General features: G+C 29.2%; 5 protein-coding genes across 5 annotated transcripts; 3 read left to right on the top strand and 2 right to left on the bottom strand.

Moving 5' to 3' along the window:
- Window positions 1-1,435: 1,435 nt before the first annotated feature.
- OCT59_011066 (uncharacterized protein) lies at window positions 1,436-2,608 on the top strand. The gene is made up of 2 exons (XM_025319833.2): window positions 1,436-1,651; window positions 1,827-2,608. The coding sequence occupies exons 1-2, from the start codon at window positions 1,558-1,560 to the stop codon at window positions 2,393-2,395; spliced, it is 663 nt and encodes a 220-aa protein (XP_025172832.1). The 5' UTR covers window positions 1,436-1,557; the 3' UTR covers window positions 2,396-2,608.
- OCT59_011067 (uncharacterized protein) lies at window positions 2,471-4,328 on the bottom strand (the record flags this gene model as incomplete). The annotated part of the gene is made up of 9 exons (XM_066136274.1): window positions 2,471-2,543; window positions 2,619-2,958; window positions 3,035-3,484; window positions 3,553-3,610; window positions 3,678-3,758; window positions 3,830-3,921; window positions 3,999-4,017; window positions 4,092-4,135; window positions 4,226-4,328. The coding sequence occupies 9 exons, from the start codon at window positions 4,326-4,328 to the stop codon at window positions 2,471-2,473; spliced, it is 1,260 nt and encodes a 419-aa protein (XP_066000914.1).
- A 555-nt stretch (window positions 4,329-4,883) lies between these two features.
- Window positions 4,884-6,395, top strand: OCT59_011068 (uncharacterized protein). Its single transcript, XM_025319832.2, has 10 exons — window positions 4,884-4,950; window positions 5,029-5,082; window positions 5,150-5,239; window positions 5,319-5,371; window positions 5,440-5,554; window positions 5,625-5,709; window positions 5,782-5,861; window positions 5,932-6,034; window positions 6,103-6,138; window positions 6,208-6,395. The coding sequence occupies exons 1-10, from the start codon at window positions 4,888-4,890 to the stop codon at window positions 6,318-6,320; spliced, it is 792 nt and encodes a 263-aa protein (XP_025172830.1). The 5' UTR covers window positions 4,884-4,887; the 3' UTR covers window positions 6,321-6,395.
- A 146-nt stretch (window positions 6,396-6,541) lies between these two features.
- Window positions 6,542-7,511, top strand: OCT59_011069 (uncharacterized protein; the record flags this gene model as incomplete). Its single annotated transcript, XM_025319831.2, has 2 exons — window positions 6,542-7,061; window positions 7,132-7,511. Exons 1-2 carry the CDS (start codon window positions 6,602-6,604, stop codon window positions 7,509-7,511), a joined length of 840 nt encoding a protein of 279 aa, XP_025172829.2. The 5' UTR covers window positions 6,542-6,601.
- A 155-nt stretch (window positions 7,512-7,666) lies between these two features.
- On the bottom strand, window positions 7,667-10,778 carry OCT59_011070 (uncharacterized protein). The gene is made up of 10 exons (XM_066136275.1): window positions 10,698-10,778; window positions 10,302-10,564; window positions 9,970-10,233; window positions 9,633-9,879; window positions 9,228-9,504; window positions 8,741-9,148; window positions 8,493-8,660; window positions 8,241-8,423; window positions 7,915-8,148; window positions 7,667-7,845 (listed from the first exon to the last, which is right to left on the bottom strand). The coding sequence occupies exons 1-10, from the start codon at window positions 10,700-10,702 to the stop codon at window positions 7,753-7,755; spliced, it is 2,142 nt and encodes a 713-aa protein (XP_066000915.1). The 5' UTR covers window positions 10,703-10,778; the 3' UTR covers window positions 7,667-7,752.
- Between the last annotated feature and the right edge of the window lie 214 nt (window positions 10,779-10,992).

Genomic DNA, 10,992 nt, shown 5'->3' on the forward strand with positions numbered 1-10,992 from the left:
ATCTGAAGTTTATTGATTTTACCATGATCCAAACAAGTAATTTTACATGTTGTCTATACCACATATATATAAAAATCTTATTTAGATAAGGTCGTGAGTCGTGTGGCGCAGTAAAATTAATATATTTCAATAAAAAAAAAAGTGGCATATAATGAATTCCTTTCTGGGTATTGAGTTTTACAATAGGATACCCATATATAATTATTAAATAAATAAATGAAATTACAATTTTACTTAAAAATATTTATAATAACTTGTATTTTATTCTTTTAGTAAAATATAATCTTATAAATGTAAATTATTTTTTAATTATTTTCATTATTTATATTTCTTATTTGTTTATAAAAAAGCTTAAAACTTTGCTAATTAAAATTATTCAAATTTTAAAATATCTGAATTAACAATAATTTTGCAAGTATTTAAATTTATAAATAATAAATATCTTTAATATCTTTAAAAATACAATAAAATTTATATAGATTATTTTGCAACTTATGTATAAAAAATTTTTTAAAAAGAAAAATTATATTACTTATTATCAATAATTATCCACTTTATTTAAGATTCTGATCTGAGTTTTTCAGAGACCATTCAGATATTTACTAATATACTGTATTTGGTATTAAAAGTATTAAATTATATTAGAAATATTATAATATAAAATCAGTAAATTAATTTTTAATTCTTATAATTTTTTGGTTTTTATCATATAAAGTTTTATAAATAATCTAGCAACCTGGTTTTTTTTTAAAAAAAAACTTTGTATTAAATTATTAAAATTACACAAATTTTTATTATATCAAAATATAATTTAAGTAAGGTTTGTTTTAAACAAACTATACTATATATATATAGTTTTTTGGATTTCAACTATTCATTATTTGCTATATTTCTAATAGCATTAGTATTTAATTGTATAGTTATTGAAGTATATCTGATAACAATATAGAAGTCAGATAATATCAAGTCTTTTCCATTTTTGACAATTGAAAAATAATTCTATGGACTTTATCTATATTAAGTAATATATTCAGTAATTCTTGAGAAATTGATTACACAAAAATTTATTTGATATCAATACCGTATTTTGCGGGCCACAGTACTCCCTATGCACAAAAAGAACTCCCATTTTCTACCGATTTTATTATTTAATAATTTAATAAATACCTAGGTATTACGCATGATAAATACCCAATTATTATATAAGTTTTATACATATCTACTAAATAAAAACTCACGCAATGGTGGGGTATCTGTATCATACCCGGGGTACTGTGGCCTCGTTATACGGTATATCATCATTCCGAGATGTCAATCAGAATTATAATTTATTTGTGATTGGCCCATACCTCAAATAGTAAGAACTGCATATCAAACTTCACGTGCAAAATTGCAATTTGAAGTTATGTAACACAATTCAATCAAACTAAATCTCAAACGTGGCAGTATTAAAAAAATTTTTTATCGTGAAATTTTTTTTTTATTCGTAAACCAAATTTTACTACTGTATTTATAACTAGATATTAAAACCTTTTTTTTCTTTAATATTTAACAATCATGTCGTCGTCATGGGTGGTTACTGTTATATATGTAGGAGGAATGTTAATTGTGATGAGCACATTTTCTTATATATGGCGTAGACGAAAAGCTGGTAATGTATATTAATAAAATAAGTTTATTACAATTTCTATCTCAAATGAGAAAATAACAATTGGATCGTTCTTCAATTTTTATTAATCAATTTATGAAGAAATCAATTAATTTTTTCTTATATTTTCCTTCCTTCTGAATTTATCTGGATTTTACTCCTCTCTGAATAACTTTAGCATCAGCACCTATCGTACCATGGTTTCCTGATAACACAGCTCTAGATACTTATATTTCTCTATTACAAGCTGATCCTCCTGCCACTGAGCTACAATTAAAATCTGCATTATTGCGTAGAGCTATGACAGATGTTGAAAGGGCAATGAAACTCAGGGAAGATCGTCCAGCTCTTCATTCTTTAATACAAAAGGGTGCTGTGGGTGATGAATTATGGAATTCTTTTTTACAAGCTGAACAAGAACTTCAAAACGACATTATGGAAGTTACTCGAGAAGCTGACACTTTTAAAAAAGATTGGGGTCAAACAATTTTTCATACTGCTAACGAAATGGTTCAACACGAAAAACATAAAAAAATTTCCGACCAAATTAAAGAATTAAAAGATAAAGAAGAAAGAGATTTTAAGAAAAGAGGGGAAAGAGAAAAAATTGAGGAGGCTGAAAATGAAAAGAGAGAAAAGGCTAAATTGGAAAAGGAAAGAAAGAAAGCTGAGGAAGAATTATTAAAAATGGAAGAATCCGAAAAGAAAAAAGGAAAAGATGTTAAAGGGAAAAATAAAAAGAAATAAGGAGGAAAGATTAATATTAAAGATTTAAAATTATTAATATTAATAATAGCTAGTTATTTAGAGAATAATAATGAACTATTTGGACTTAGTTCCCTCAGATATAGATACGAACTGATCAATTAATTCACGTTGTTTAGTTGTAAGTGTTCTACGAAAGCGAAGAGAAAAGTAATTATAAATAAATTAATATAAAATAAATGAGAATCTGAAATCTCTTTCTTACTTTGGTATAGTAACTTTAAAAGTAACGATCTGATCACCGCGATAATTACTATTCGCTTGTTGTATACCACGCTTTTTCATAAGAGCTTGTTGTTCTGGTTGAGCACCCGGAGGAACTTTAAGTTCAACATTTCCATCTATAGTAGGTACTCGTATATATCCTCCCAATATGGCAGTGTAAAATGGAATCATTGTATCAACATGGATGTTTAACCCTTGACGTTTAAATATTTCATGTGGCGCAACATGTAATCTAACATATAAATCTCCTGGAACTCCTTCATTACCAAGTGGCATATTTCCTTGTTTCGGCATGCGGAGCGCGATTCCATCTTCAACTCCTATATAAGAAGTTATAATTTTGTAAAAATTAAATTTTATTAAAGCAATATGTCTAAATAAGTTTTCACTTATTACCTGAAGGAATTGGAATTGAAACAGGTCTTCTTTCTTTGATTTGCCCGTGACCACCGCAAGTGGGACATTGGTTTGCCACAGGTATTTTAGTACCTTTGCCATTACACTCAGGACACGCAGTTTGCATGTGAAATCCAGAATTAATTTGTATAAATTGTACTCCAGTGCCATTACATGTTTTACATGTATCCTTTTTGCCTCCTTTAGATCCAGTACCTTTACATGGTTTACAAGTTGCAACCGATTCTACTGTAATAGTTTTTGTTGTTCCTTTTATTGCATCCATGAATGATATATTTAATCCTACTTCTATATCTGATCCAGTTGAAAATCCTGTACCCCTTGATCTTCTATTAAATCCTTCAAAAAGGTCAAAAAAGTCTGTTGATCCACTAAATCCTCCAAATCCACCAAAACCTGGAAAACCGCCTGCTCCAGTTGGGCCGCCTTCTAGAAAAAAAGAAGAGGGTTTTTAAAAAACTTTTAAATTAAAACTTTAAATAAATAATAAAAGCAACCTGCAAACGATGCTCCAAATTGATCATATTGCGCTCTTTTCTCCTCGTCACTTAACATCTTATAATAACGAATAATGTTAACAATGATACGAATATAAAAAAAAAAATATGTAAATTATAATTACATCATATGCTTCCTGAATTTGTACAAATTTTTCTTTTGATGTAGGGTCTTTATTTGTATCCGGATGATACTTCTTTGCAAGCTACAAGGATTTAAGAGAAAAATAAATTAATGTATATGATTTCTTTTGAAATAGCAAATATTTTTACATACACTATAATATGCCTTCTTGATCTCGGCTTGAGAAGCTTTTTTATCGACTCCTAAAAGTTCATAATAATCCTTTTTGCGTTGTCTAGAAGGCTCTGGATCATAACGATTAATATAATTAATGAGGAATTTTAAAAATTTGGAAATCTTAAAATTTGAATTAAATACATGCCTGTTGTATGAAAAGATCGCTAATATTCAAATAAAAACATATAAATATAAATTTAAACATTTTGTGATTTAATAGAAAATAGTTTCTTTTTACCTTTTGGCTCAATAGAAAAGCTGATCCTATCGTTGGAACAGATTCTATAAATTATTTAAGTTCAAAGAATTTTTTATATTTTATTATAGATTTCGATTAAAACAAATTTGCAGAAGAGTTACTATAAATCCTACTTGCAAAATTATGGTAAAGAGCAGGTATATTACAATGATACAGTCCATTGCAATTAAATTTTATTGGAAAGGTTTGATTTATACTGTTACTTATACATCTCATTGGAACCGAATTTGAAAAAAAATAATTTATTATGGAACGTAAAATATTAAACTTTATTGTTGCCATTTTCCTCAAAAACGAGAGTTTGAAAAAAATAAAATTTTTTAGATAATCAGGACAGTTAAAAAATTTTTTATCTGATATCGATCTGATCTAGCATACCTACAATACGTCATAATAAATACTGTCACACAACTTGTGACTAATGGTTATGGATGTAACCAATCACATTATATCATGCGTTCAAAATTTGATAAATTAGAGGAACGTGTGGTCTATTTGCAAATTGAAATGTACAATTCTATATATTTTATTGACCGCTTGGATTCGAGTAATAACGATAAATGATAAATCAAATGTAAAATGAAATCATGTGATAGTAGCAATTCGTGCGACTCGAGCAACTCGAGTCACTCGAGTGCGCCAGAATCCGAGTGTACAGTTATTCAGATTTAATTCCAAAATTTTTCGCGTTCTTTTAGTGTAATCAAATGATAATCTGTTGATTATCGGTTTGTATAAATTGATCCCCAAAATTTTCTTAGAATTGATTTATTTAATGGCTCATATTATTCGCGGTGTGTTAATAGACCTATCAGGCACAATATACGTTGGCGATAAGGTTGTGCATTAATACCACAGCTTTCTTTCTTTTTTAAGACTTTATTATTATTTATTTATTAACTTTTTAAGACTTAAGGCCTGCGAAGGTGCCGTTGCTGGCTTAAAGAAGCTCCGGCAATCTGGGATACCTGTTAGTTTAATTCTATAACTTTTACCTCTTTTTTATTATCGCTTATCCATTTGAATTTTCTTGTTAGTTCCGTTTTTGTACTAATACAACTATCCAAAGTGTGGAGAAACTAAAAAACAAATTGATAAATCTAGGATTCGAAGTCAATAAAAATGAGGTAATGTTTTTTTTCTCCGCTCAATTATGTAATTTTCCTTACTAATTTTCTTTTCTTCTGATATACATTGTTGAAAAAGATATTCACATCAGTAATTGCATGTCGTAATCTAGTTTTATCACGCGGATTAAGGTAAAATTAATTAATTTATGTTCGGTTTCTTTTTTTTATCTTACTAAAAAACATTGTTATATATAAAGACCGTTATTGTTTCTTGAGGATGCAGCTCTTGAGGATTTTCAAGGAATCCCAACTGAAGAACCAAATAATGCCGTGGTTATTGGCTTGTCACCAACAAACTTTCGATACGAGATGGTTAATAAAAAAGAGTTTTAAATATGCGAAAATAATTGGCGCACATAATGATAAACATTTAATCTTTTAGTTAAACAAGGCATTTCGAATCCTATTTGATGATAAAAATACGCCTCTTATTGCTATTCATAAAGCAAAATACGTTGCTGAATCAGGCAATTTCAATTTTTCAATATCCGATGCTCATTTTAATAATATTCAAGTAACATAAATTTAATTTCAAATAGATGGGTTAAGTTTAGGACCTGGTCCTTTTACAGAAGCTCTAGAATATGCGAGTGGAGTCAAGGCCACTGTTGTTGGCAAAGTAATTATAATTTATATTATATAGCAGTTTTGAATTCATTTTATTCCTAATGATATTGCTAATATTATAGCCGGAGAAAAGTTTTTATGAATTGGCGCTTGAAGATATGAAACTATTGAATGACGCAAACCATGTTGTTATGATTGGAGATGATATTGTAAACGATTTAGGGAGTATGTAAAAGTAAATGAGTATTTTTATATTTCTTCATGATTTATAATATTAAATTTTATTTTATTAGGCGGCGCTAAAGAATTAGGCTTGATAAGATATCTTGGTAAGGCGTTGTTTAATTTTAGTATAAGTAATCATTATATTTATTTATTTATTTTAAATATAATCCCAGTCAAGACTGGAAAATATCAAAATGGGGATGAACTCCGTGACGGAGGCGTAGATTGTCTCTTTGAGAATTTTGGAAAGGGCGTTGATGCCATTTTAGATCAATTAAAAAAATAAACAGAATGTTATCCTTTATATCTTTATATCATTTATACGTTTTAGTGTTTGTGTAATAAAGAAATAAGTAAATTTAAAACAATGACCAAAAGTTAAGATCATCCTATGATTTTAATACTCCGAAATTGTCGATCTTAATCACACGGATCAATTTACGACATCATTATATAAGCCTATTTAAAACCATCCGTACACAAATCAGTCTATTTCTTTTTTCCTTCGGTTTAGTTTCTCAGGTTTCATTTATTACCTTTTCTACTATAAATTATTATGTTCAAAAAATGAAAAGGATACTTCGTAGCTCGTTAAAAAACAGTAATATTGATAAAGAACAGATAATAAATAGCAACCCGTTAAAGAAACAAAAATTAATGATCACAAAATCATCAATATCTTCGCCGCCACAATACACTCCACAAACCTCAGAGAATAATAATGATGCCTTTTCTGATGTACTAACAGTAGATACACCTAGATCTGATGATACTAATACCTTGCATTCAGATACGTCAGATTCTGATACGATAACTGAAGACGATGATTTTCTAGACAAAGAAATAGCATTAAGAGATCAACTTATTAAAGAGAGAGAACAGGTGAAGACCAATGAAACTGTTAACAAGATCATTAATGGACAAGTCAGGTTGATTGAGACATCTTTAACTGAACACGAACAGATTATAAATAGTAATAACATTGTTAAGAGTAAGGATAAAGAAAAAATTGTAGAAGTTAAGAAAGGTACAGTACATTTTTATATTATTAAATTTATTTATAAATCAATTTAACCTAATGTTGATATTTATGATAGATGAATTAAAAATTTTACAAAATATAGTAGTAGATACTGAGGATAAATCACTATCAATATCTTTAAACACTTCTGAAATAAAGTGTCATAGTTTTACTGTAAAATCAAATGTACAAATGATTAAAATTTCACCAAAATTAGCGATATGCTCGGCATCTTTCAAACCACGAATCATTATACATCATCAAGGTAGATTAATTAATCAACATAATTATACAGGAATTTTCAATAATCCTTGTATAATACTTTTGAGAAATGGATTAAATTATGTTGAGATTTTGGTGAAAAAAAGTATGGATGATCTTTTTGATCATGGTGACGTTACAAATGAAGATTCGGATCCTGGGCAAAAGTACTTACTTTTTATTAGGAAATTATAAAGATCTATGGTATAAACATGATTGTTAAAGAATTTGATATTCAGAGAATACTGAAATGATTGAACTAAGATTTTCTAATTTACTTATATCATGCGTTTTTCAATATTTAAAATCTGCTGAATGGTGAATTTTAGAAAGCTAACTGATTTTTTTTTCATAAAAAATAAAAGTGTCTCAAATCGCTCATATTAATTTATTATTATTATTTAAATAATTTATTTTAAAATCTAACATTATAATGTTATAAAATGGCATGCTGGCCATATATTATCGAACGTATTTTAAAATAATCGTCTGATAAGGAACCTTCCAAGGTTAATTGACCGGTCGGTGTCTATATTAGAATAATATTAAATTATCGTTCTAATCAAGTGAAGCTAAACCAAAAGTGCAAATTACTTACCTTTCTAATGGCAACTTTCTCGTTACAAACCAAAACGCCTTCGCCTTTAAATTCTGCAATAATTCCCTCTAATTGCAGTACTCGTTTCAATTCTGTAAGTTTAATTTCGCCAACAAATACCGGATTATCGCTAGCGGCGTATTCTTCAATTGGCATTACATCAAGTATGGGAAATGATGAATCTGGAGGAAGATGTATTTTTCCAGATACGAATGAAATATCGTAATCTTCCAACTATTTATATTTAGGACACAATCATTTTTTTTTTTAAAAAAAATATACACATGTATTTAAGTATTATTATACGACTTCAGAATATAAGTTACCTTTGAAAGTCTCAACGAGCTAACCAAAGAATCAGTTAGTTTAACCTGATAAAAATTAATGGCTTCAGATACATTTAATAACTCTCCAACATCAGGTGTATATATGTCGCGTGTCATCGATTGAAGAGCTAGACAGCTCGAAGCAAAATCATGAGTTGCTTCAGGTGACGCGTGGACGACTATCTAAAAAAAAATTCCAATAGTTTGATAATAAATGAATATAAATCTAAGATAATTGAGTATTATACTTACTAATTTTCTTGGCTGTACTTGAGGTACAATTGTTTTCAATGATCGACCGTCATTTGTACCTTCCAAATCAATATACCTTAATTGACATTGAAAATGTATATTTTCATCATAATATACATATTTTGTTGGTACATTTGAATCGGCAGTTGATTGATCTGCTTTATCGGACTAATAAACAATAAAGAGATGTATATAATGTAAACAATTTACACGAATCCGTTAAGAGAAAACAAACGAACTTAACATACGTCGTCAATATTATCATCTTCCATCCTATCACCACTTTCACCATCAATTACATGCCCTAATCCTTCAATCCCTTTATTCCTGAATTGATCCGCCTGAATGATTTCGCCGTACTCATCATATCTTTTCCTCTTTTCAATATATGGAAACATTAAATAACTTTGAGTTTGTTTAAAAAAACCTCCGAGTTTAGTTGCATCTCTAACATATAGATCAAATTGAGTGGCAAGTAATTCTTCTATATCATTATCACCAAGCTCGCTTTCTGATCTATCAGATTCATCTTCCTCAATGATAGAAAGCGATTTAGCAATGAGGGCTGCCTGTGCTGCTTCACGTTCATTTTTTTTACGTTGTTCGTTTTTATAATCTATAAGCTCCTGACCTTCTAATGGAACTTTTTTTCTAATCTTAAAGTACATATATGATATGTAAATAGCCAATTACATAGTAAAACACCATTATATTTTAGAACCATCCATAAAATACCTCAAGAGACTTTATGAGATCTAATGCAATAGCAGGTTTCACAGGAGAATTAGTATTATCCTCCTCGCTTTTATTTACCCATTCATAATATAATTCTCTTGCCAGAGAGTACGGTGGACCTCGATCGGTTAATATAACTGCATTCTCTGGCGAGGTTCCCCATTCTAAAAATAGATCTCTAGCATATCCTGATTCTAAACTAACATTGCTTGCAATGACAACTTTAGGTTCTGGATATTTTGCTAATTCTTTGTAACGCGTGCACAACCGAAGGTATCTATTTTGTAAAAAAAATAGTGTTAGTTATGATGAATATTAAAAACTTAAAAAACCGATAAATGCTTTACTAAATATGCAGTTTATTTACTTATTTTACTATACTAATTATTAGATTAAGAAACCAACCTAAATTCAAAAGGATTTTCTCTCTTTTCATCGAATTGTCTATTGATAGCGTCGCTCATCCATTCCAACATACTTTTTGCATATTGTATTGTGTTATAACTTTGATAGCTCAAGAATATCAAAGGATATGTAAATTGATTGTATGTCCAATGTTGATCTAATAAATACGCCAATTCTAATACTCTTGCAGATGAATCTGTCGGTAATAACACAGATCCATTGTCTTGCAATGTTGTCTTTATTGTTTCTATTTATTCAATTCAGAATATATCAAAATTAATAATTATAAATGATAACCCGGTAATATAATCACGAATTGGAATATTCGCTAACTTACCGAACAAAGCAGCATCACGATGTTTCCTTGCAGGATGACTTATAAGAGAATTGTACGTGTCTGTTATCATCAAAGTAGGTCGACTCAAAGCATCAAGAACAACACCATCTTTATGCAAGACGGTACCATCTAGATGTCTTTCCTTCTTGTGATTATAGTCAACAGCGTACACGATCTCTTCTGCATCTTTCTTTATCTTCCATATTGTACCACCTATTGTATGTCCTGCAGCATATGCTGTAATCGTGATGCTTTTATACTTTCCTTTATTTAATCAAATAAGCATTAAATTTAATCATTTAGTGAAAAATTCAATGATATTTTAAACATACCCAATGAACAAGGTTGTGAATATTTTAACGTGGTGATTTGGTCAAACGCAGTATCAACAGTATTTAAATCAAAGGTATCAAAATCCGACTCATTTATTTTTGATTGAAAAACATCGTATAAACACATTCTTCCCATATTCAAAACTGGTAATGTTGCATATACAGGACATGAAAGTCCAAAATGTCCATAAGCATATGGATATGCTCCTAGATGCTGTAAATCAGGGTGTGATAGTAGAAGTGCGTCCACTTGTTTTGCAACTCTAAATGGTAATAGGATATTAACTTACGATAGGACGTTACAATTAAAATTAAGTTAAATAGTAACCTTCTCAAATTTTTTAGGTCTTCCACATTGAATGCATCATTCCAGCCACAGTCTAGCATTATCCGTACCTCATCGTCTATTTCCACAAGATAACAAAGGGGATCTTCATTTTTCGCGCCCGATATTGCGGTAAAAACAATCATTGATTAACAAAATAAAAAAAAATCTTCGAAAAAAATGGAGTACATCGATATGCAAGTAATGCAAACCGTGATCTTCCTTTTATGGAAATCCTTGATGATGATTAAAACTTCGGAAAACATTCTGATCGCGTCATTTAGCCTTTCTGATAGTGTTTTAACCACAGAAATTTCGATATTTATATATGATTATTACGACGTTTTGCTTAATCTATATTTAATT

Source organism: Rhizophagus irregularis, chromosome 19 (genome assembly GCF_026210795.1).
Source record: "Rhizophagus irregularis chromosome 19, complete sequence".
Lineage (NCBI taxonomy): Eukaryota > Fungi > Glomeromycota > Glomeromycetes > Glomerales > Glomeraceae > Rhizophagus > Rhizophagus irregularis.

Bases quoted from the DNA above. Each gene is read 5' to 3' on its own strand.
- OCT59_011070 (XM_066136275.1), bottom strand. The intron at 10,234-10,301 runs GTATGTTTAAAA...GATTAAATAAAG, and splicing joins TTCACAACCTTGTTCATTGG to GAAAGTATAAAAGCATCACG. The intron at 7,846-7,914 runs GTAAGTAATTTG...ATTCTAATATAG, and splicing joins AGAAAGTTGCCATTAGAAAG to ACACCGACCGGTCAATTAAC.
- OCT59_011068 (XM_025319832.2), top strand. From the start codon at position 4,888: ATGGCTCATATTATTCGCGGTGTGTTAATAGACCTATCAGGCACAATA. The intron at 5,240-5,318 runs GTAATGTTTTTT...TTGTTGAAAAAG, and splicing joins TCGAAGTCAATAAAAATGAG to ATATTCACATCAGTAATTGC. The intron at 5,710-5,781 runs GCAATTTCAATT...AATTTCAAATAG, and splicing joins AAAATACGTTGCTGAATCAG to ATGGGTTAAGTTTAGGACCT.
- OCT59_011066 (XM_025319833.2), top strand. From the start codon at position 1,558: ATGTCGTCGTCATGGGTGGTTACTGTTATATATGTAGGAGGAATGTTA. The intron at 1,652-1,826 runs GTAATGTATATT...GAATAACTTTAG, and splicing joins ATGGCGTAGACGAAAAGCTG to CATCAGCACCTATCGTACCA.